The following is a 20,681-nucleotide window of genomic DNA, read 5'->3' as shown; positions in this document are numbered from 1 at the left end:
TTAGAGTGTATTCGATATATTTAAGCTACTGTATTCATGAATACAGTATCATTTCTATAGGAGGTAAAAATTCCATGATTTAATGCATAACAAATTATCCATCGTTTTGAATAGGTTTAAATTGTATCCAAACTCATTTCTCTGAGAATTGTGATATTCCAATTTTTATTGGATTTACCTGTCTTAAGTGTTAGAAGATATTCCTTGACAATTTAGCTCACAGTTTGATTGTAAATTTTTTTACTCAACTGTAAACGAGCATATCTTACATGTTGCACGTTTGAATTTTACCATAACTAGATTAAAATATTACCCCTATGATTTATCAGATCATTTTAAGATTAAGCGAGGTTTTCTACAAGTGCATGTTCTGAAAACGTTGGCTAAATTACAGATTCATAAAGTTTGTCCAAGAAATGTAAAACTCATTTGCAGCAGAATGTAGCTCTGGACATAGATGGAAAAATGGATTTATTTTCTTTTTATCACCTCATAATAGTTTTCAGACTAATTAAATCTGCCAAATTCGTGCCCATTTTTCCTTTCAAGCTAAACCTGATGACTGAAAGAGCAGAGACAGATTAAAGCATGCTAATTTCTACCTCTACAGAGGGAAAAGAGGAGAAAGTTTTACCCTCAAATATATAAAAAGAAAGGAAGGTTACTTCTTTGGCCAATTTTACAACACATGCTCATTATAAAGCATCAGCAGAGAAGAAATCATTGTAACCTATTCCTACTAGGATTCTCATGCAAATCCAATCATGTCAACAAGGAAAAACAAGATCAAAACCTAAACCGAAGCTACATACCAGAAAATGGTTAATGCTATACATATTGTCATTAAATTTCAACATTTCTGTCAGCATCTACCAGTTGAGCCTCTTGATCATATCCATTGTTTCCGTTTCTGTTCTTGAAAGATTTATCGCTAAACATGCGAACAAACATGCTTTTTGACCTGGGAACTTTGTGAGGTCCTGAATCTTCTGATTTTCTACTATCACCGTTCTTCTTGGCTAGTTCTTCTAAGATAATCCTGATGCTACTCTCAAAGCGGCGCCTGAATGTTGGATATCTTGATATAGATTTTGTGATGCCTCGTAGTCTTCATAACAAAATCAGGAGCGTTAATACAAAATCAGAATGCTATAAGTGGTAACAAAATCAAGATGCTATATTTCATGGATTATCACCTTCGAGCTAATGCCTCAAACTCAGCTCGCCTCAGTTCAGATTCAGGTGGAGATCCAATATTTGAATTCCTCAACCTCTCAGGATCACCACTTAACAAAACCAATTTCCCAAGGTACTCCTCTTCGCTGTCGGAAAGATTTTCAGCTTTGATCTGGTCTTTGATGATCAAGAGTGGATTGAGAAACCACTCATAGAAGGTATCTCTGGGCCTGTTTGTGCTGGTTACTTCGGTACCATCGTCTTCTGTGTAAGCAAGGTTTACATGATTAGTCCTTTTGGTATAAAAACCCCAATTCTACATTAAACAGTCAATAATTGCATATTTGACTTACTTATCAAAAGACCAGTGCTGTTGGCTTTGGCAGAACGTATAAGGGTCTGAAGGATGCAATAGGCAGGCAAACCAATGTTAATGACTTGACCACTATCTCTATTAGACTTGGCATCTTCAATGTCTTTTTGTGTAATTACTCCTTTAGATACCATGATTTCCCCATGATATTGACAGCCCGTGAATAAGCCATCAAGAAGCTAGAGTGGTAATATATGTTGAACGCAAAATTAGCACCAAAAATTCACACCCAGGTTCTGGTGAAGCATCACAAAAGCAAAATAACTATACCTCGAGGGGCTTCAACTCGACCATGGGAGCATTGATGGAGTTCGTACGAGATGGTGGATTTCTGAAAGATTCAGGTCTTGAGAAAGAAGCTGAACGAGAGCTGGTTCTTGATGCAGTCTTCTTTCTGTACCGAGGCCTATATGAATACCACAGATTTACAGCAACTGTCAAAACTATTTGAAATTAAATATACATTTGCCAATTATCAAAGGTATTGAGGTTAAAAGGTTGTAGCTATCGGAACCTAGGAAAGCAGGATCCTTCTGGCATATCCAGCACATCATTGCTATATTCATCATATATGGACAAGGAAGCAACGATATAGCAAAGCCCCAACCAAAGAGAAGACTCCTGAAGTAGAAGGCATTGGTAAAACATTAGCAGTTCAGGAAACATATAAAACGCAAGAGACAATTTTGAGGTCCTTGAAACAAAAAGGGAAACTTCACCTGATATACAACTATTCCTGAATAAGCACCGAGGAGGATACTTGCTAACATTGATCCAATGAATGCCCCAACAACAGCCATTGGCCAGAGTAAGATAGCAAGACCAGCAAATGGCACACAGATGGTCTCTAGAAAAGGTCCTTCTCGACCTATACAATCATGAAACAAGCGACGCCAGCCCTTCAAAAGCATGTAAGGAAATTTGCAAGCAGCAATTACTGTGATCGTCGGTATGTCAACCAGGAGTCCTAGTGCCACGGCTACTAGCGCCAAAGGAATATAAAGCAACCTGTAATAGATCGAAAAGTAACTTCTGAGCAAAAAATAAATCTCTCATGAAGAATAATTAACCAGCCAAACCCCCAACACATGCTTGCAACTAAACAGCATAAGTCGAATCCACGATAATTGATGAACATTTTTGTTAAGGAAAACAGGAGACTTTTACAAATGCTAATATCTTTAGTGCAAAGACCTACAAGATCCAACTTAAACTAAGGAGTTATAGCAAAGTACTATAAATTTCCAAAAACTACTGCATCTGTATTTCTGTTTGACACGAGGAGATTCTGACTTGCTGATAAGTAGAATAACATCTTGTACATCTTTATTTCTGTTCTGTCATAGAGCATGGAGTGATTTTGACTGACGGACAAGTAGAATAACATCTTGATCTCATTCCGGTAATCCTAATACAGCTAGAAAACCCTGATGGTCGATGTTTTTCGTATTGTTAGAATTAAGAGAAACTTAATAAGTGTTTAAGGTTGAAACGTTGGCACATGAAGATCTGCTAGTGATGAGAAAAGATACATGCAATCAAGTACAGACACTTACTTCCTTTTCTTCCTTTTCGTAAATTATCCCTCAATAACATTTTGATGAACTTGACTCAACTGAGTTCAAGAAAATTTCTTTGACAGTGTTGTTGAATTAGTTTTTGGTAGAAATATATTTCAATAGAATAGGTGGAAGATGTAAAGAGGTATGAAGATGCTATAAACAGTTACTATTACATACTCCTATTTAACTTTCCTTTTGTGTAGCTTGCCAACTTAGTAACAGGGACATATTTTTGGAATGAACTAATTCAAAAATAGACCAAACCAAAGGAGAAAGATGGAGTATTTAAGATGCTTTAGAGGCAGAAGTTAAAACAACAAAAAGCTGTTTTATTGTATTTTTCAGCACCAGTGTAGATACTTCACTAACTGAGTTCACATACCAACCAGATATCTGAAACTCTTTGATATTGAAAGATTTGACATATGATAATATACAGAAAACTTTCCAACTTCAAATGGGGCAAAAAGGGGAAAAAGAACATCGAGATAGGTGATTCTGCGAAACCTGATCTCATAGTATTTTCCACTAGGAGGTCCTTGAAGTCGCAAATCATCCATGATCGAGAAGTAGGAATGGTATAAAACATCCGTCACATCCCTAACAATAGTAAAGCTTCGTTTCACCGTGTCCCAAGTCCCATCCTACCATCAACAATGAAGCAATTAACAAACTCGACGCCAAAAGAAGAGATAAGATTTAAACAATGTAGGAAATAGAAACCACTCAAGACATACATATATACTGTGAAAGAAGGCATTCGTCTTCTTTCCACCCACAGCTTGGAAAGTGGCAAACACAGGAGAAAGGAAGCCATAAGCTGCCCCGCCAACGATGCTGCTTGCAAATCCAATCAACGGCCATAAAAGTAAAATAACAATGACACATATGCTTAGCACAAGTTTTAAAGCTGGACCTAATTGCTTTGTGCTGCAATTCATTAAACAAGGTGGAAGTCACTAAAAAGTAATATCTTTGGATACATGAGGTTAACCATGAATCAAAGTAACTAAAGAATGCACCTCCATAGACAGTAATATGTATAGAACAGGTGCACCGGCCAAAGACCCAAAATAAGGGCAGAGTTTCCGATAGTGACTATAACGAGGATCAATGGGCACAAAATTACACCTGCAAAAAGTAAGTGGCAAAAACCTGTCATTTCTCTTCATAGTCAAGGAGAAAAACATTAGCACGATACTGACATTAATACAGAGTAATCAAGGGCGAGATTTCACAATGTAGACCACAATGGTATAGACATTTGTGGTCAATTAAAGGCAAGCATCTTGCAAGGCCAAAGTTAAAGTTAATCTGGCAGTTAGTACTAATCATATTTAAAATCCCAGCGGATACAAAAATACTAGGTAATTTCTTCCATTTGCCCAAAGCTTTGGTGGCGTAGTTCCCCAGTACCTATGTTGGTGGGAGGTAGCAGGTACCCATTAGATTTAGTCAAGGTGCGCACAAGCTGGTCGGGCACCACCATCATTTGAAAAAAATAGATTACAAAGACTAGCATAAAACGAGGATTAACGGGCATAAAGTGACACTTGCCAAAATTAAGTGGCACAAACCCTGTCATTTATCTTCATAGTCAAGGAGAATAACTTTGGAATAATAATGACATTAATACAGAGTAATCAAGGGCAAGAATTGACAATGTAGACCAAATTTGTATCGAGATTCGCAGCCGATGCCTCAATGGTAAAGGCAAAGAACTTGCAAAACCAAAGCCAAAGTCAATCAGGAGTTTGGTCCTAATCATATTTGAAGGAAATACATTACGGAAACTAGCATAATCAGTAAGTATTTAATAATGTTATGCAATAAGTGCAGCCTAGTTGTCAATGAAGTCGGTTGAGAATCATGAGGTCTTATGTTCAAATCCTAGCGGAGACAAAAATACTAGGCGATTTCTTCCCATATGTTTAAGCCTTTATGTACAGAATTACCCGGTACCTGTGCTGGTGAGAGGTAGCAAGTATCACGTGTAATTAGTCCAGGTGCGCGCAAGCTAGCCCGGACACCACAGTTATTAAAAAAAGTAAAGGAGAGAGGGGGGGGGGGGGGTATATGCACATATGATTAGAACAGAACGAAGAGGTGCTATCCAAAAACACAGTGACTAACAGTTGTACAGTTAAGAAAAATGTATGTTTAATCAAATTTAAGAGGAAATGAAAGAAGCAACAACACTGAATAGTAAATAGGAGTGTAATTGAAGGAAAACCTTTCAAAACACCCAGAATAAGCAGGCCAATGAAGTAAGGTAAGAAACAGATGAAGTTCCACAAAGAAGCCAGAAACCCCCTTGGGGGTTCCATTCCTTATGCTTTTCAGCTAAATCAAGAACCACTGGATCTTTATCACAAGCAATGAAACTTGAAAAATGCAACCAAAAATCTCAGTTTTTTAATGAAAAATCGAATCTTTGTGGGGAAAAACCAAGTCTTTATGAAAACTGGACGTGAAATGGAAAGATAAAGGAAGATTATGATGTGGGTTTTGAGGATTTATGAACAAAAAAGTTGGTTAACTGTCAAATATTGGGGATAATAAAGTGGTTACCAAATACTACCAATTGCGTTTGGAGCCTGTGAATAAAAAAGAAGAAAAAAAAAACAAATTTGATAGCGTTTTGAAAGCAAGGTATTCAAGTGCTACTTTTTAATTATGGAATACTTTATTACTCCTATCCTTTTTCTTTTATTCTTTAATAGTATCATCTTTCAGCTTTGCTGACAGGTGCAGCATTGGAGTTTTGTATTTTGAGATCGAGACAGTTTTCAGTAGCAAATTAGGACATTTATATATGGGACCATTTTCCAGTTGTGATGGGTTGCATCAACGCGCCACGTTCAGGGGAGGTGCTATAATGCAGGATATTTGATGATATTGTATTGATTGACGAGACGTGAGATGGTGTGAACGTGCAATTAAAGGTATGGAGGCTGACCTTAGAATCCAAATATTTTAAGTTGAGCAGGACCAAGACAGAATACTTGGAGTGTAAGTTCAGTGGCGAGACTCAAGGAGGGGAAGGGGAGGTGAGGCTGGACTCGCAGGTCATCCCTGGAGAGGGAGTTTTAAGTAAGACTCACTTCCGGTGTTTTGTGTAACAAGAAGGGGGCACCGAAATTTAAGAGTAAGTTCTACAGAGTGGTGGTCAGACCAACGATTTGTATGGGGCTGAGTGTTGGCCAGTCAAGATCGCTCATGTCCAGAAGATGAAGGTAGCAGAGATGAGGATGTTGAGATGGATGTGCGGGTACACCAGGTTAGATAGGACCAGAAATGAGGTTATTCGCGACAAGGTGAGTGTGGCCCCTATTGAGGCACAAGATGCGGGAAGCGCGGCTTAGGTGGTTTGGTCATGTGAGGAGTAGGAGGAGCACAAACGCCCCGGTGAGTAGGTGTGACAGGTTGACATTGGAGGGCCTACGGAGAGGTAGAGGTAGGCCAAAGAAGTGGTGGGGAGAGGTGATTAGGCAAGACATGGCGCAGCTTCAGCTGACTGAAAACATGACCCTTGATAGGAAGGTATGGAGGTCGAGTATTAGGGTAATAGAGTAGGTAGTCTAGAATGTTCATAACAGTAGTATTGGCACGCAGTCTCGCTTTCTATTGGCAGTAGGTTTTTGTTATTTTCTTTCATTATTGATCACCTTACTATCTTGTTGTTTTTATCCTGCTTTTATATAGTTGTTTTGGTATTATCCCTTCTTGTCTATATTTTCATTAATGTGGTGCTTATACTTTCCTGAGCCGAGGGTCTATTGGAAACAACATCTCTATTCTCACAAGGCATGGGTAAGGTCTGCGTATACACTACCTTTCCTAGACCCTACGATGTAGGATATTACTAGATATGTTGTAGTTGTTGTTGTTTTAGTGTTCAAAACATTTTAAGGAAACTTTTGGTAATGCGCGTATAATAGAGTTTGATTTCGTAATACGACAATACAGTTTGTTTGGTAAGACTTTAAGTTCACTCACTCTAAAGCATAATTTAGAATGCAAAATGTTTGATTAATGATGTTGCTGTTGGTTGTTAAAAGGACATCATTCAGATCTAAGTAAATTTAAATCAAATCATACACAAATTTCCAAGAATCACTTAAAAGCTTTGGCGACGAAAAACATTGTACTCCTTTTTAATTTTATATGATGATATTTGATTAAATGTGAAATTTAAGTTATTAATTTGATTATAATTAATATTAGCAATAGTGAATAAAAAATATCGTGATTGTCGAAAGTTTTGAAAACATTATATCATAGTCTAAAATTTGAATTTTTCAAATTCGTGAAAACATTATATAAATGGGATTATATCAAACATTTTGACATATTCCGAAATATAAAGAGTATCACACAAAATTTAAATTGAGAAAGAAAGAAACATTAAAAATATCTGAAAATTCTACATCTGAGGACGCACGAATTGTCAAAAAATCTGTTTAATATTGACTTACCCTAATTTGACTTTTGACTAACGTATGGTGTTCCTCAACAACAACAACAATAACGACCCAATAAAATCCCACAAAGTGGGGTCTGAGAAGGATAGTGTGTATTCAGACCTTACATCTACACCAACGGGCAGAGAGGCTATTTTCGATAGACCATCGGCTCAGGAAGATGGAAATAAAACAAGAAGACACAATTCATCAGTAACGTCAGCAGAAACCATAGAAATAGTAATAGAAGCATAAAAACCATAAAATAGATTACATGCAATACCAATAACCAGTAATTAAGGCGTGGGGCTATGATAAACATAAAGGGTAGTGTGGACTCAACATTAACCACTAACCATCTATGATCAACCCTATCAAACCCGCATCACCCACAGTATGAAGTGTCTATGATCAAACCTATCAAACCCGCCTCACCCACGGTATGAAGTAGAAAAAGCTCGATTACCCCCTAGCCTACAACTCTAATGTTTGACCTCCCGACCTTCCTATCAAGGGTCATGTCCTCGGAAATCTGTAGTCGTACCATATCCTACCTAATCACCTCTCCCCAACACTTCTTATGTCGTCATCTACCTCTTCTCGTACCCAACAAAGCCAACCGCTCACACATCCTTAGTGATGAATAATAATAGTAATAGTAACAATAATAGTTTTTTTAAAAATAAAAAAAAAACAAGATATAGGAAGCCGTAATAATAGTAGTAATAGTCTACTCCTACTAGCAATAATGAACAATAATTTAAAGAAAACTAGTCATGATATTAATCGACTGTCGGCAAGATTTTGCGACAGAATTTGTGTTTTCCAGTGCAGTTCTTTCCTAGTCGTTAGCAACCCTCCCATGCCTTACTTTTGATTAGAGTTTAATTTCTGTATTTTGGTCGTCAATTTTTTTTACTATCATCAGATTAAGATGACAAACAACAGCACATTTTTGGGAGTGTGTAGACAAATCCCACCTGTGTCACGGTCCAAATCGATGGATCGCGATGGGCATCCGGTACCTTACTCAACTGAGTACTAACGTAACGCTTCTTTCTTATTACATTATAATATACACGTGATATACGGGCCTAATAGGCCAACATGATTATTTATAAACTCAAAACATAGGCCGACAAGGCCGTACAATCTTTCACGTACACGACATATGTCTACAAGCCTCTAAGAGTACATAAATGCCATAAAGGTCGGGACAGAGTCCCGCCATACCAAACAATACATGTCTAAATCATACTAACCAAACAAGCAACTCCGTAGCAAATGAAGCGCACCAACATCTTCCGCTGAGCTGATAGCCTACTTGGAGGGCTCTCGACCTGTCTATCGGGACCTGCGGGCATGAAACGCAGCGTCCCCAGGTAAAAGGGACGTCAATACGAAAAATGTATCGAGTATGTAAGGAACATAAATAAGTACATAACAGACATGGAAGAAATATAGAGTAATTGACTCAACCTGTAAGTCTGGATAACTCTGTAAATCATAAATTACTTTTAGCGTCATGCATATGCGTATGAATGTCATGTCGTGCATAGGTACATGTTTCTTAACATCATCAGCCTCTGAGGGCATCCCATCATATCATATCGGCCATTGTGGGCAAAATCATCAACGTATACCAGCTGATCAAGTGGTGGTGCGTATATAACGCCATAACCTTTCTCATATCTCACACCACAACTTGTAATCGGAATCCTTCCAATCTCATAACTGTTGCTACCTTTCATCATGCAGCCTGTACAGTTTTGACCTTGTAAGTGTGCCCAATCTCTAGGCTTCACATGTAGAGCTTGATAAGATGTCCCTTTGGGCATCTATGAGTATACTGAAGTTTTTCGCTCGGTACTTTGTTGAATTCACGAATATTGTTATATCTCATAGCATATGTTCTTTTAGCCATCCTTATGAATTTACTGCCACAACTCTTACTTTAATTTATCTTTGTTGAGGTCTGCTACCAAATCCCAGCTTACTCTCGTTGCTTATTCCATATGTATAAATTTAAGTCCTTTAATGCTTCCTCATTACTGCTCATCTTTAGAATGATGGCCTAATCTCATCTCATACTTTGTGACTTTTGTCCATCTATTGTTGATTCACCTCAATATTGATCTACAATATACCACTGATAACTTGAAACTTCTTACGTAATACTTTGCCCCTAAGGCTTACGTTACCTCAAGGAATATTCAAAGTGATTCTCATAATCGTATTTTATAGTGATTCACCTTATGGGGTATCCTAATTTTGTGCCGCCAGCGAAATCTTTTCTCCTTTTTTTTCAAATCATTATTCAAACGAAGGACCAAACATCATCATTTATCTGTCACAATTGTACCCTCATTTTATTACCAAGTCAACATTTCATTCCTTCTAAATGTTATTAATCTTAGACTCCTTTGAGTTCATTAAGGCTATAGTGAGCTTTGTATAACATAGAGAAATTGTCTGCTCTTCTTGTTTTCAAGGGCTTAATCCTAAAGACTTATCCATTCTCGTCACATTTTCACTTGACTTTATTCGTCCTTACTCAGGTTTCCTTAAAACTTTGTCGCTCTACTATACTTTAGCTTGCAACCTATACATATCCATTTGTAAACTTTCCTTCAACTTGCTTGCACCATAGATTTTCTTATGTTATTCTGGAACGTCAAGCGAGACATCACATCGTCTCCAACTTTTCTCTACTCTCTTAACTAGATCTCTCAGTACTTAGAAACCATAGGTTGGAAGGTATGCTATTGACGATTTTGCTATCATTCCTGGATATTGAATCCTAGTGCTTCTAGTCTTCTCTCCGAATCATGGACTATTCACGATCTTCTGCACCTTAGTATCTCGTACGTTGTTCACCTTTAGCTTTTTTTACCTTAAAATCTCACATCACATATTCTATCTCTTTGATGACCTCCCTTCTACATAGGTATAATTCACATTCGCAACTTGAAGCTCTATTATAATACTTGCACCTCTAGTGTATACACAATTCGATGAAAGCTTCATATTGACTTCTAATAAGGCTAGTACTCTTCTAGCTGGCTTTATCATAGAGCCGTTATAGAATATGGTTATTGTACTATCTGTCTTGTACCTATGATATTAAGAGTGATCCTGCAATATTCTCAATCACGAGGTCTATAATTTTCTGGGTCCAATAATTCGACTCTTGATTTACTTCGTTGATGTAACTCTTTATTTTCTTCTTCCTTCTGATCAGTATTTAGGCATAAGCTATTTTCCAATCTACAGCTTATGGTATTAGTTATTACTTTAGCTTTTCATGGACGCTCTGGTATATCCATGATACAATCCTCTAACAACCAAATTCTTTGTCTATGACCTGCGCTCAATTCTTTCTTTGAACTTATACCAGAATCTTCTATGGTTGTATATGTTGCATATATAAAACTCCGAACCCTTAAGTGCATTCATAACGTAACCCACTCTGGATCGTTGATCGAATAATTCCTTTCGTTCCTTCTTAGCTTTCTTTAACGTAAGCTATTACTTTTCCTGGTCTTTTTGCCCCCTTGTTGCCTCCATACTTAGCTTATCTTAGTGCCTACACTTGCCAGAGTTTTCATACAACTCATATAATCTCGAATATTACTTTTAATTCTTACTTCCCGTTCATTAGCCACGGTAGGTGCCATTTTCCTTTGGAATGCTTACAATGTTGTTGTGAGATTGTTGTTACACGACCATTTCCTCTTAAGGTCGTTGTGCTTAGGTTGAAGCCTTCTTTCTTATCCCCTCAGCTAGTCTTCCATTATAGTACTTAGGGAGGACTTTCTGACTATTGTAAAGTTGTGGGCTTATTACATTGTATACTCGACGGACCTCTTGATGTCCTTCCTTGCCTATACTTATCCGTATTTACTTACCTCCACGCCCTGGAGCTTGTGGGTTGCTTCTGAACTAATATTTTGACTGTCTTCCCAGTGGCACTCTCTTTTATTTCCGTAGCACTCGTACGGTACCTTTTTAACTTCCCCATATAAATATATCTCCAGTATTATAATGTCATTCCGCGAGGCTGAATTCCCCATGTTGGGGTTCACTCTATTTATCTTGCACGATCTATTGATTTGTCTGTAACCTCTTGTCTAGTAATGACTAGGCTCTTATTCGTTGCCCTATTCTTATGTCCATATTTCGAGTAATCTTTCTTGGGTTATTCCTTTTATCTTAACTTACGTCTCACACTGGCTCCTTATCTATCAATAACACCTTGGGTAGGGACTCATACTTCCTCTCCTTGACGTCGTGCTTGCATAATGTTCTGAAATCGTAGTATATCTGTAGGCTTTGAATAAGTGCAATTCTATCCCTTTTTCATTTTATCATGTTCTTCCTTTACCACTCCATAATTACTAGAACTACTTAATTCTGACTTAGTGCCACATTACTCCATATTCTCCCCTTTAGGGGTGTACTAAGAGCTGAAGCCACGAGGATCTACCTATAGATGTTTTACCTCTTCATCTTTGTCGTCGTTTCTCAACATCAATGATCCTTACTCGCCTTGCGGCAATCCTTCTGTACCAAGGATGACAAATTTCCTTACTCGCGAGGGTGACACTTAATTTAACTGGTACATATAGTCCCTTAAGCTTAACTTTGCTAACATTGCTTGATTTAGAGAAGCGTTTTCCTGAATCACCATACTCTGAATTTCTCATGAATCTTCTTCTGTTGTCCGTCCTATTATTACCGGAGTGCGATCTGAAATTCTCATTATGCTAAATTTTATCAAATCACTCAGTCCCTAATTCATATTTAGTTTATCTTGTTTACCAGTCCATATTAATTTCTATTACTCTGGGGTCTAACTTTTCATCTTGGTAATCGCACTAGAGTTGCGAACTTATTTCTTGAAATGAGGATATGAATTTATGGCATATATTCTTTTATTGTCTCAAGGCCTATCATCTTTTGTCTTTTCCTTCACTTGACTGTAAACTCTGTAATACTGTCATCATTTTTTGACCTACCGTTATCATCCGTGTATCACATCTTACTCATAATGCTTCATTAATTCTCTTCTTATCTCCCGCTAATTATCTATGTCTACTGCTTTACTCTGAAAACTCGGACAAAATATTCTTTTGCTTTTGGCTCCCCTTGCTCCATACCTTGGCTCTTTCAATTGCCTAACATTGTTTCTTTACTGGGTAAGGTTCCTTATCAAGAGGCTTACACCTTTCAGTATACCTATGATTTGCTAAAGACCTCACATTTACTTATCGTAAGCAATATACAAAATTGAGTTCCTCTAAATCAACAATTCCACAGCTATATCTCTTATCGATCGTCTTTCTGAATGTAGGCATCGTCTTATTACGAATAGAAATTCGGGACTTGACTTCTTATAAGTAAGCTCTACCACACGATCTAGAGTAAGAAGAAAGAGTGACAGATCTAAATGTCTTTTAGCCTCCTACTTATAAGTGTGGTGAACGACACACCCATAAACAAGACTCTACTAGACATGCTTATAGACTCCCTAGGACAGAACTGCTCTGATACCACTTTTGTCACGACCCAAACCGATGGGCCGCGACAAGCACCCGGTACCTTACTCAACCGAGTACCAACGTAACATATTCTTATTACATTATAATATACACGTGACATACGGGCCTAATAGACCAACATGATTATTTATAAACTCAAAACATAGACCGACAAGGCCGTACAATCTTTAACATACATGACATATGTCACAAGCCTCTAAGAGTACATAAATGTCATAAAGGTTGGGACAGAGTCCCGCCATACCAAACAATGCACGTCTAAATCATACTAACCAAACAAGCAACTACGAAGCAAATGGAGCGCACCAACATTTTCCGCTGAGCTGATAGCCTACTTGAAGGGCTCTCGGCCTATCTATTGGGACCTGCGGGCATGAAACGTAGCGTCCCCAGGTAAAAAGAACGTCAGTACGAAAAATGTACCGAGTATGTAAGGCACATAAATAAGTACATAACAGACATGGAAGAAATATAGAGTAATTGACTCAACCTGTAAGTCTGGATAACTCTATAAATCATAAATTACTTTTAGCGTCATGCATATGTGTATGAATATCATGTTGTGCATTGGTACATGTTTCATAACACCGTCAGCCTCTGAGGGTATCCCATCATATCAGCCATTGTGGGCAAAATCATCAACGTATACCAGCTGATCAGGTGGTGGTGCGTATATAACGCCATCTGGTCACAGTTCAATGTGCATGAATGCAACGCATGAAACATACGTTAATAAAATCTTTCGAAATGTCATAAGACCATTTTGCCTTTGAATAATATCATAAAGTAAACTCATTTCAACTTTTGTATTTTTCTGAGACCCATGAACAGATGATAAAATATTATGACACATGAAAATTCAAGAACATAGATATCTCTGATACTTGTATGAATAGAGTCATTTATGAAATTTGTGCATTCGCACGTTTCGTTCGTATTATATGGTTCATGCCAAAAGAAAGAAGGGATAGCCTAAACATACCTGTTCCTAAAATTATTTGAACGGAATGAAGCTTTTGAATCCTTGAACGAAATAGTGGTTCGAATTTTATTTTTTTGGATTGTTTGGACGAATCTGTTCAACGTTCTTGGTTTAATACCAAGAATAGATTGTTAGTTAAATCCTTTTTTATAAGGAAATGAGATCAAGTCTCATGGATAATTGACAGAAAAGGCCAACGTTCTGTTGCAAAGCTAAGCCTTTAAAATGAAATGAAATGGGAATTTGAAATTTAGAAAGCAACATTCTGTTGCAAGCCTTCAAAATGAAAATGAATTAGAAAGACTTTGATATCCAAAGTCTTAGAAAGAATGAATGGAATTTGTATCCATTTGACACCTAGTCAGACTCTTAGTCATTTCTTGTCATTCCTTGATAATGTGGCTAGTTGCCACATAGGGTGGGGTGTGATATTAATTTTTTATTCACTTATTAGTTAATAAGTTAATTGGGTAATGTTTTATTATCCGGTAATTAATTAATTACCCGCATAATTTAAAAATTACCACAAATTACTTAAAATTCTATTTATTTTTTAAAATACTTTATATATACTTTATATATTATACTGCTGTGGTCATATGGTACCTTGCATTGTACTAGTTCATAATTACGGGTATTATCGCTCGACCCGTATTTTATTCCAAATTGGCCACTTTCAACGAAACTCGTTTTCTTTAATCCGTGTACCCTTTTATCCTTCATAACACTTATAATCCTTATAATCTCCAAATAATCTTTTCTTTGGACTGATGTCAATTACCTTACAACAAATTTAACGCACAATGCTACAGGGTGCAACATCGTCGTAACTTAATACTGCGAATCGTAACATCACCGTAATGTAATACTGCTGGGTGCAACACTGTCGTAACTTAGTATTGCAAAGCGTAACATCACCGTAATGTAATACTGCAAGGCATAACATCATCGTAATATAATACTGCATGACGTAACACCATCGTAATATATTACTGCAGAGGGTAACATCATTGTAATATATTACTGCAGAGCATAACATCATTGTAATATAATACTACGGGGCGTAATATCGACGTAATATTGCGAGGCGTAACAACGTGGAAAGTAGAAAAGAAAACTAAGGGTATAAGGCCTTTTGGAAAAAACTGTGCGGGTTTAGTCCAAAGCGGTCAATATCACATCATGTTAAAAGTATCTTTTGGCCGTTTTAGCTCAACAACAACATAGACGTCAAGTCAAAAATCAATTATCAAAAGCAAGGGCGACCCTTTCATAAAGCAAATAAAGCAAGTTTGATTTCTTTCTTTAACAAGTATAGATAATAAGGATTTGCAACTGCTATGATTTCTGTCACGAATATTGCACTTGAAATGAATATCGAACTCGAATTTCGTAAGACTATAGGAAGTAACAATTTAATGAGAATGTTGATAATAAAATCTCAAAATCTTTCGAAGAGTCCTGTATAGTTGATTACGTTATACATAGTAGACAAGACTATTTTTTTTATTTCAAAATAGATTTGAACAATTCGAAGAAGATGAAAATATTTTTAGTTTACTATTTAGCGGTAAAAATTAAGATCACTAGGTGATGGAAATTTGAAAAAATATTGTGTTAATCTTGAATGCTCCTTAAAGCATAATAATCAATTTGATAGTGATGATTTAGATTTATTTTTAGAATTAAAAATATTAAGAAAATTAATACAATTAGAAGATAACAGTTTAATTGATACATTCGGTCAAATAAAAAAATTGACTCTTTTTCAATGCCTATATTAATTATGGAATAATGTTAATAACTCTTGTTACCGTCACTTCAGCGGAAAGAAATTTTCAAAATTAAAATTGATAAAATCTTACCTAAGATCAATAATATCTCAAGAAAGCTTAAATGGATTAGCTATATTGTCAATTAAAAAAGACTTATTAGGAGTTATTGATTATAAGAAAACTATTAATAACTTTGTATCTAAAAAACGCAAGAAAAATAGACTTCAAATAAATAAATGTTTTTTTAAAAAAGAAAAAGTTAAGGCCCTCGTAAAATTTGGCTTTAGGCTATAGAGCTCATCGGGCCGCCCCTGATCAAAAGGTTAAAATAAAATAAACTAACATATGCAGTTCGTTTATATAACATAAATCCATTTGATTAACATTTTCATGTCCAGCGTAGATGATCTCTTTTTATTCTATTCTTGGAGTATATTGGATATTTGAATAATACCAGTTGTTCTATAGTATGATTCACTTTATCTGCAATACCTACGCAAATACATTTGCCAACTAAAGCTACGCAAAGAATCGATTCTACTAAGCATTTTCAACTTTTAGTACTTGTACTAGAAGAATAAAATATGCTTCCTCATAGTATACCTGCTAGTTGTGGCATAATTCCTTTAATTCCAGCTGCAATTCTATATTGTATCTGGATGGAAACAACTCAAAAACACTGTAAAGTTTTCAACTTTCATTACAACTTTTTCAGTACAAAGGAACAATATTAGTGGATCAAGAATGACACTTTCCTGGCTTCCACCTCCTTCTTTAGATAAGAGTTGGGCCAACAACAACGACCCAGTAAAATCCCACTAGTGGGGTCTGGGGAGAGTAGTGTGTATGTAGACCTTACCCCTATCCCGAGGGACAGAGAGGCTGTTTCCGAAAGACCCTCGGCTCAAGAAGACAAAAAGAGGCTGTTGGGCCCTTTCTCAAAAGGGAGGTATTGTATTATAATGGATTTATATATGGGAAGTGCCAGATAAAAGCTGAATGCCTGAATCCAGGAAATTCTACGAGGTGAAAAGGTAAATGAAAAAGGCCTGACTTTGCATCTAAAGTCAATCAGAGTTATCTTACTATGTAGCTTTGCACAAGATGAAGCATATAGTACTCTTTGTGGAAAGCAGCAAACATATAAACAATGAGTTGTATACCTTTGTTTTTAGGAGCAGATCCTACACATATTAGCAATATAATGTTGGGCTTATCATTTTCCTTTTGTCTGAGCAGTAAAAATTTCTTCCCTGTCAAAGTGTCTGCTTCTTCTAGGAACATCAGCTATATTACAGAATTCTGACAAGTTTTTCCTGATTTGAACTCTCTTCTTTTTTTCTGGTGGACGCGGGCCGAGAATGCTTAGATCAATACTCGCACCATATGCTTGTGTAGACGATATGACTGCATCATAAGCCTTTGAAGAAAGACATAGGCCTTCATTTAGAGCCTTCATATACAACTCATATGCCAGCCTCGGCTTGCCATCATTCGTGAGTGCCTCAATTAGCATCTCATAGCTAACTTCGTTAGGGGTTATGTTTTGAGTTTGCATACGATGGAACCACTCGTACGCAACACTTCCCATACCATTTCGAGCACATCCGCTGATGATAGCATTGAACGTGACAACTGTAGGCTCAACTCCAGTGAAAACCATCTCCTTGATGATTGAATCAACTATGTTAAATTTCCCTTGGGCAGTGTAAATTGATGCCATAATAGTATAGGCATACAAATTCGGCTCAACTCCCATTTTGATCATATGTTTCCAAACCTGAAGGGCCTCATCGTAGAGCTTGCCTTTCTCTAGAGCACTGAGCAATGCTCCATAGGAGATAACTGTTGGTTTTTCACCTTTTTCTACCATTCTCCTAAAAATCTGTACTGCAGCGGATGTTTCTGAAGCCTTGGAACAGGCGACAAGCACTGCGTTCCATTCCCTACTGCTTGGTTTAAGCCCCTTCTCTTCCATCTTATTCAGCAACCTAACACCCCATCTCCAAATACCTCTTTTTTTGGCCGCGTTCAATAGTATGTTAAAATGAGAAACTATCAGTTCATATGACATGTTGTTTGGTTTTGGCCCCTTGTCCAACAAATCCTCATAAATTTCGAGAGCTGCCCACCATTTCTTCGCCTTACCCATCAACCAAATGATGTGGTTGCAGACGGATAAGCTAATCTCTGTATCCCTCTCTCTTATCCTATTATACAGTTCTTTTGCTACAACATAATGTTCTTCACGGGTACACGCCCACACGAGGCGTTCATATTCTGCACAACTAGGTTGGAGCCTAGCCTTATCCATATCTGCTAGTAGTTTCGGAACATTGGTGCTTGAGTTTTCGCCCTTTACCAGCCATTGCCGCATCACCTGGTAGCAAATTCTAATTGTGAAATTCTCAAGCTTGGGAAATTCGTACCCCCAGTTTTCTTCCTCAATATTTCCTATTTCACCGTTTTGATATTTCTCTCTTGTCTCGACAAAAAAAGCTATAGCGCCAAGCCCATCTTCAAGTCTCCGATAAGCAAACAAGGCAGTGGAATAAGTTGCAGGACTAGGAAAGAGTCCCTTCTTTGACATCTCTTTGAAAAGATTGAGAGCTTCAAGTTCCCGACCTTGTTCTATGTAAATTCTCATCAGAGTATTATAAGTCACAACATTAGGATCCACTCCTTCCGATACCATATCATCCAACACTTTATCAACAAATTCATACTTCCCCGCCTCCTTTATGGCGCCTAATAGACTGTTATAAATGAACACATTTAAGGTAATGGAACCGATGTTATCCTTGCTCCTCCTCCTCAACCACTTGACGAGTGCCATTGCAGAGTGTAACTTCTTATCCTTGCCAAAACCTCTAATCATAGATGAGTAAACTTGAAGGGGCAACTCTAACTTATCTTTGAGAACTTCATCTACCTCATCAGCAGTTTTGACAAAGTGCAAGCTCTGTGCTAGAGCTCGAACGTCCACCTTCTCGCCTTTTACTCTCCCTACCTCTTCCTCCTCACTTTTAACATCACAATCACCATCATCATAATTATGAGTCAAGACCCTCTTTTCCTCCAATTGAACACAACTGAAACCCTCAACCCCACCTTCCCCTCTAGTGAAAGATTGTGAACTTTGTTTTATTACATCACAATCAATAGCTTGCTCTTCAGAGGCCTGCGTCAATGCAAAAGATGGGCCAAAAGAATCCTTCTTTCCGCGGCGAAAAGGAAAGAATCCTTCTTGTTTTTTGAACTTAGTCTTATTCTTTGGATAAATAACACTTCTTGATACATGATCAAAGCTTGAATTATGTGATAAAGAGTATGCAAGAATCCAACTTTCAGTTCTTAGTCTTGTAAAAACTGAACTAGAAGATGAAGCCAACTCTAATTCCATATGAGGTAACATACTAGAATTACTCCTTGAAGACCAGACATTCAGATAAGGCATTTTGTTTAGAAAAATCAACCAACAAAACCCCAAAATTCAGAATTTAACCAAACATTGATGATCAAGTAAACCCCTAAAAAATTCTTGATTTTTCAAAGATAAAACAGAGGAAAGGAAAGGAAACTGAAGCAGTAGCTCATTTATCAGTCTCAAGAATTTAGAAGAGCATACCTTGAAGAGTAAAGAGTTGAAAGGAAATAACTTTGCAGAGATTGAGCTGAGAGGAATTCTGAAGTGGGGCTAACTGATTATGGAATTTGGATTTCAACCATTCATATTATTACTGCTTTCTCGTGGCCATTCATTTTGCTGTGAACTGAAAGTTAGTGAGGTGTACCATTAATTCTGAGCCTGGGAAAATTATGCTGACAAAGAAACAAGAATGTCATAAGGAGCTTAAACTCATTTCACAGGCCCATTGGGCTGTAAGTAATTAGTTGGGCTTGTACCTGGTTGGAATAGTATTTTGGGCTCAAATGATCCACACCCACAAGTTTGGTTCATTGAATTGTGAGGAATATTGGGCCACCAACCATTTATGGAGTCGGAAACTTTTTTGATGGTTTTTTGGACAAAAAACACGTTTCTAATGTTTAAAAAAAATGTTATGTTTCTAAATAAAACGCAGTATTATATTGCGTTTTACTTTAACAGAAATTTGGCCGTTAAAGTAAAACGCAGTATTGTACTGCGTTTTATTTAAAAAAAAAAAAAAAATTTACTAATTCGCAGTACTATACTGCGTTTTACTTAAAATCTGGGCCCATCTTTGTATTATTAATAAAATAAACCCCTTCTTCTTCCTTGGACCACAGAACCAACGACCCCTTCTTCTTCAGATTCTGTTGGTCCCCTCCCCCTCCCCCTGTCACACATCCTTTTTGCGCGCCCCCCACCGGTCACCTAAAGAGCAAGGAGTGTAGGTCCCACGCACAAGACAACCTTTGGATTCCTTCTTTCGGGTGCAAAACTTCGATTTCAATCAAATTCAAAAAACTTAAATCGAAGTATTTCGATTTTGTTTATGTCGAAGCTCATATAGTACATGCATATTTGTATTGTTTAATGTGTTTCCATGTTAATTTGTGTTATGTTTGTGTTTAAATTTGTATCTTATTTATACCCGGATTGATTTATTAGCTTTGATACAAAAAATTATTAAAATTTGATAAATTATTTGTATTGTTAAAAAATTAATATTATTTATTTTGTTTGTTGTTCATATTTATATTTTATGTTAGTTGTTTTTATATGTAATAGTAGCCTTTTAGCGTAGTAAAATGTAGAGCTTTTTAGTGTAGTAAAATATAGAGTCTTTTAGCGTAGTAAAAT

General features: G+C 36.9%; 2 protein-coding genes across 3 annotated transcripts; both read right to left on the bottom strand.

The window, feature by feature from the left end:
• Positions 1-595: 595 nt before the first annotated feature.
• On the bottom strand, positions 596-5,808 carry LOC107774758 (putative membrane protein At3g27390). Of its 2 annotated transcripts, none has more exons than XM_016594403.2 (10): positions 5,345-5,808; positions 4,134-4,242; positions 3,849-4,041; positions 3,619-3,755; positions 2,269-2,557; positions 2,064-2,170; positions 1,820-1,955; positions 1,530-1,728; positions 1,197-1,440; positions 596-1,108 (listed from the first exon to the last, which is right to left on the bottom strand). In XM_016594403.2, the coding sequence occupies exons 1-10, from the start codon at positions 5,436-5,438 to the stop codon at positions 844-846; spliced, it is 1,773 nt and encodes a 590-aa protein (XP_016449889.1). In that variant the 5' UTR covers positions 5,439-5,808; the 3' UTR covers positions 596-843. The 2 variants fall into 2 exon arrangements, with proteins under 2 accessions (XP_016449889.1, XP_016449895.1); XM_016594409.2 differs by having other exon boundaries at positions 1,197-1,437; positions 5,345-5,794.
• A 10,761-nt stretch (positions 5,809-16,569) lies between these two features.
• Positions 16,570-19,723, bottom strand: LOC107774773 (uncharacterized). Its single transcript, XM_016594417.2, has one exon. It carries the CDS (start codon positions 19,347-19,349, stop codon positions 17,109-17,111), a length of 2,241 nt encoding a protein of 746 aa, XP_016449903.1. The 5' UTR covers positions 19,350-19,723; the 3' UTR covers positions 16,570-17,108.
• Between the last annotated feature and the right edge of the window lie 958 nt (positions 19,724-20,681).

This window comes from Nicotiana tabacum, chromosome 3 (assembly GCF_000715075.1).
Source record: "Nicotiana tabacum cultivar K326 chromosome 3, ASM71507v2, whole genome shotgun sequence".
Lineage (NCBI taxonomy): Eukaryota > Viridiplantae > Streptophyta > Magnoliopsida > Solanales > Solanaceae > Nicotiana > Nicotiana tabacum.
Note: the sequence above shows the minus strand (reverse complement) of the source record. Positions and strands in the feature narration are given on the sequence as shown.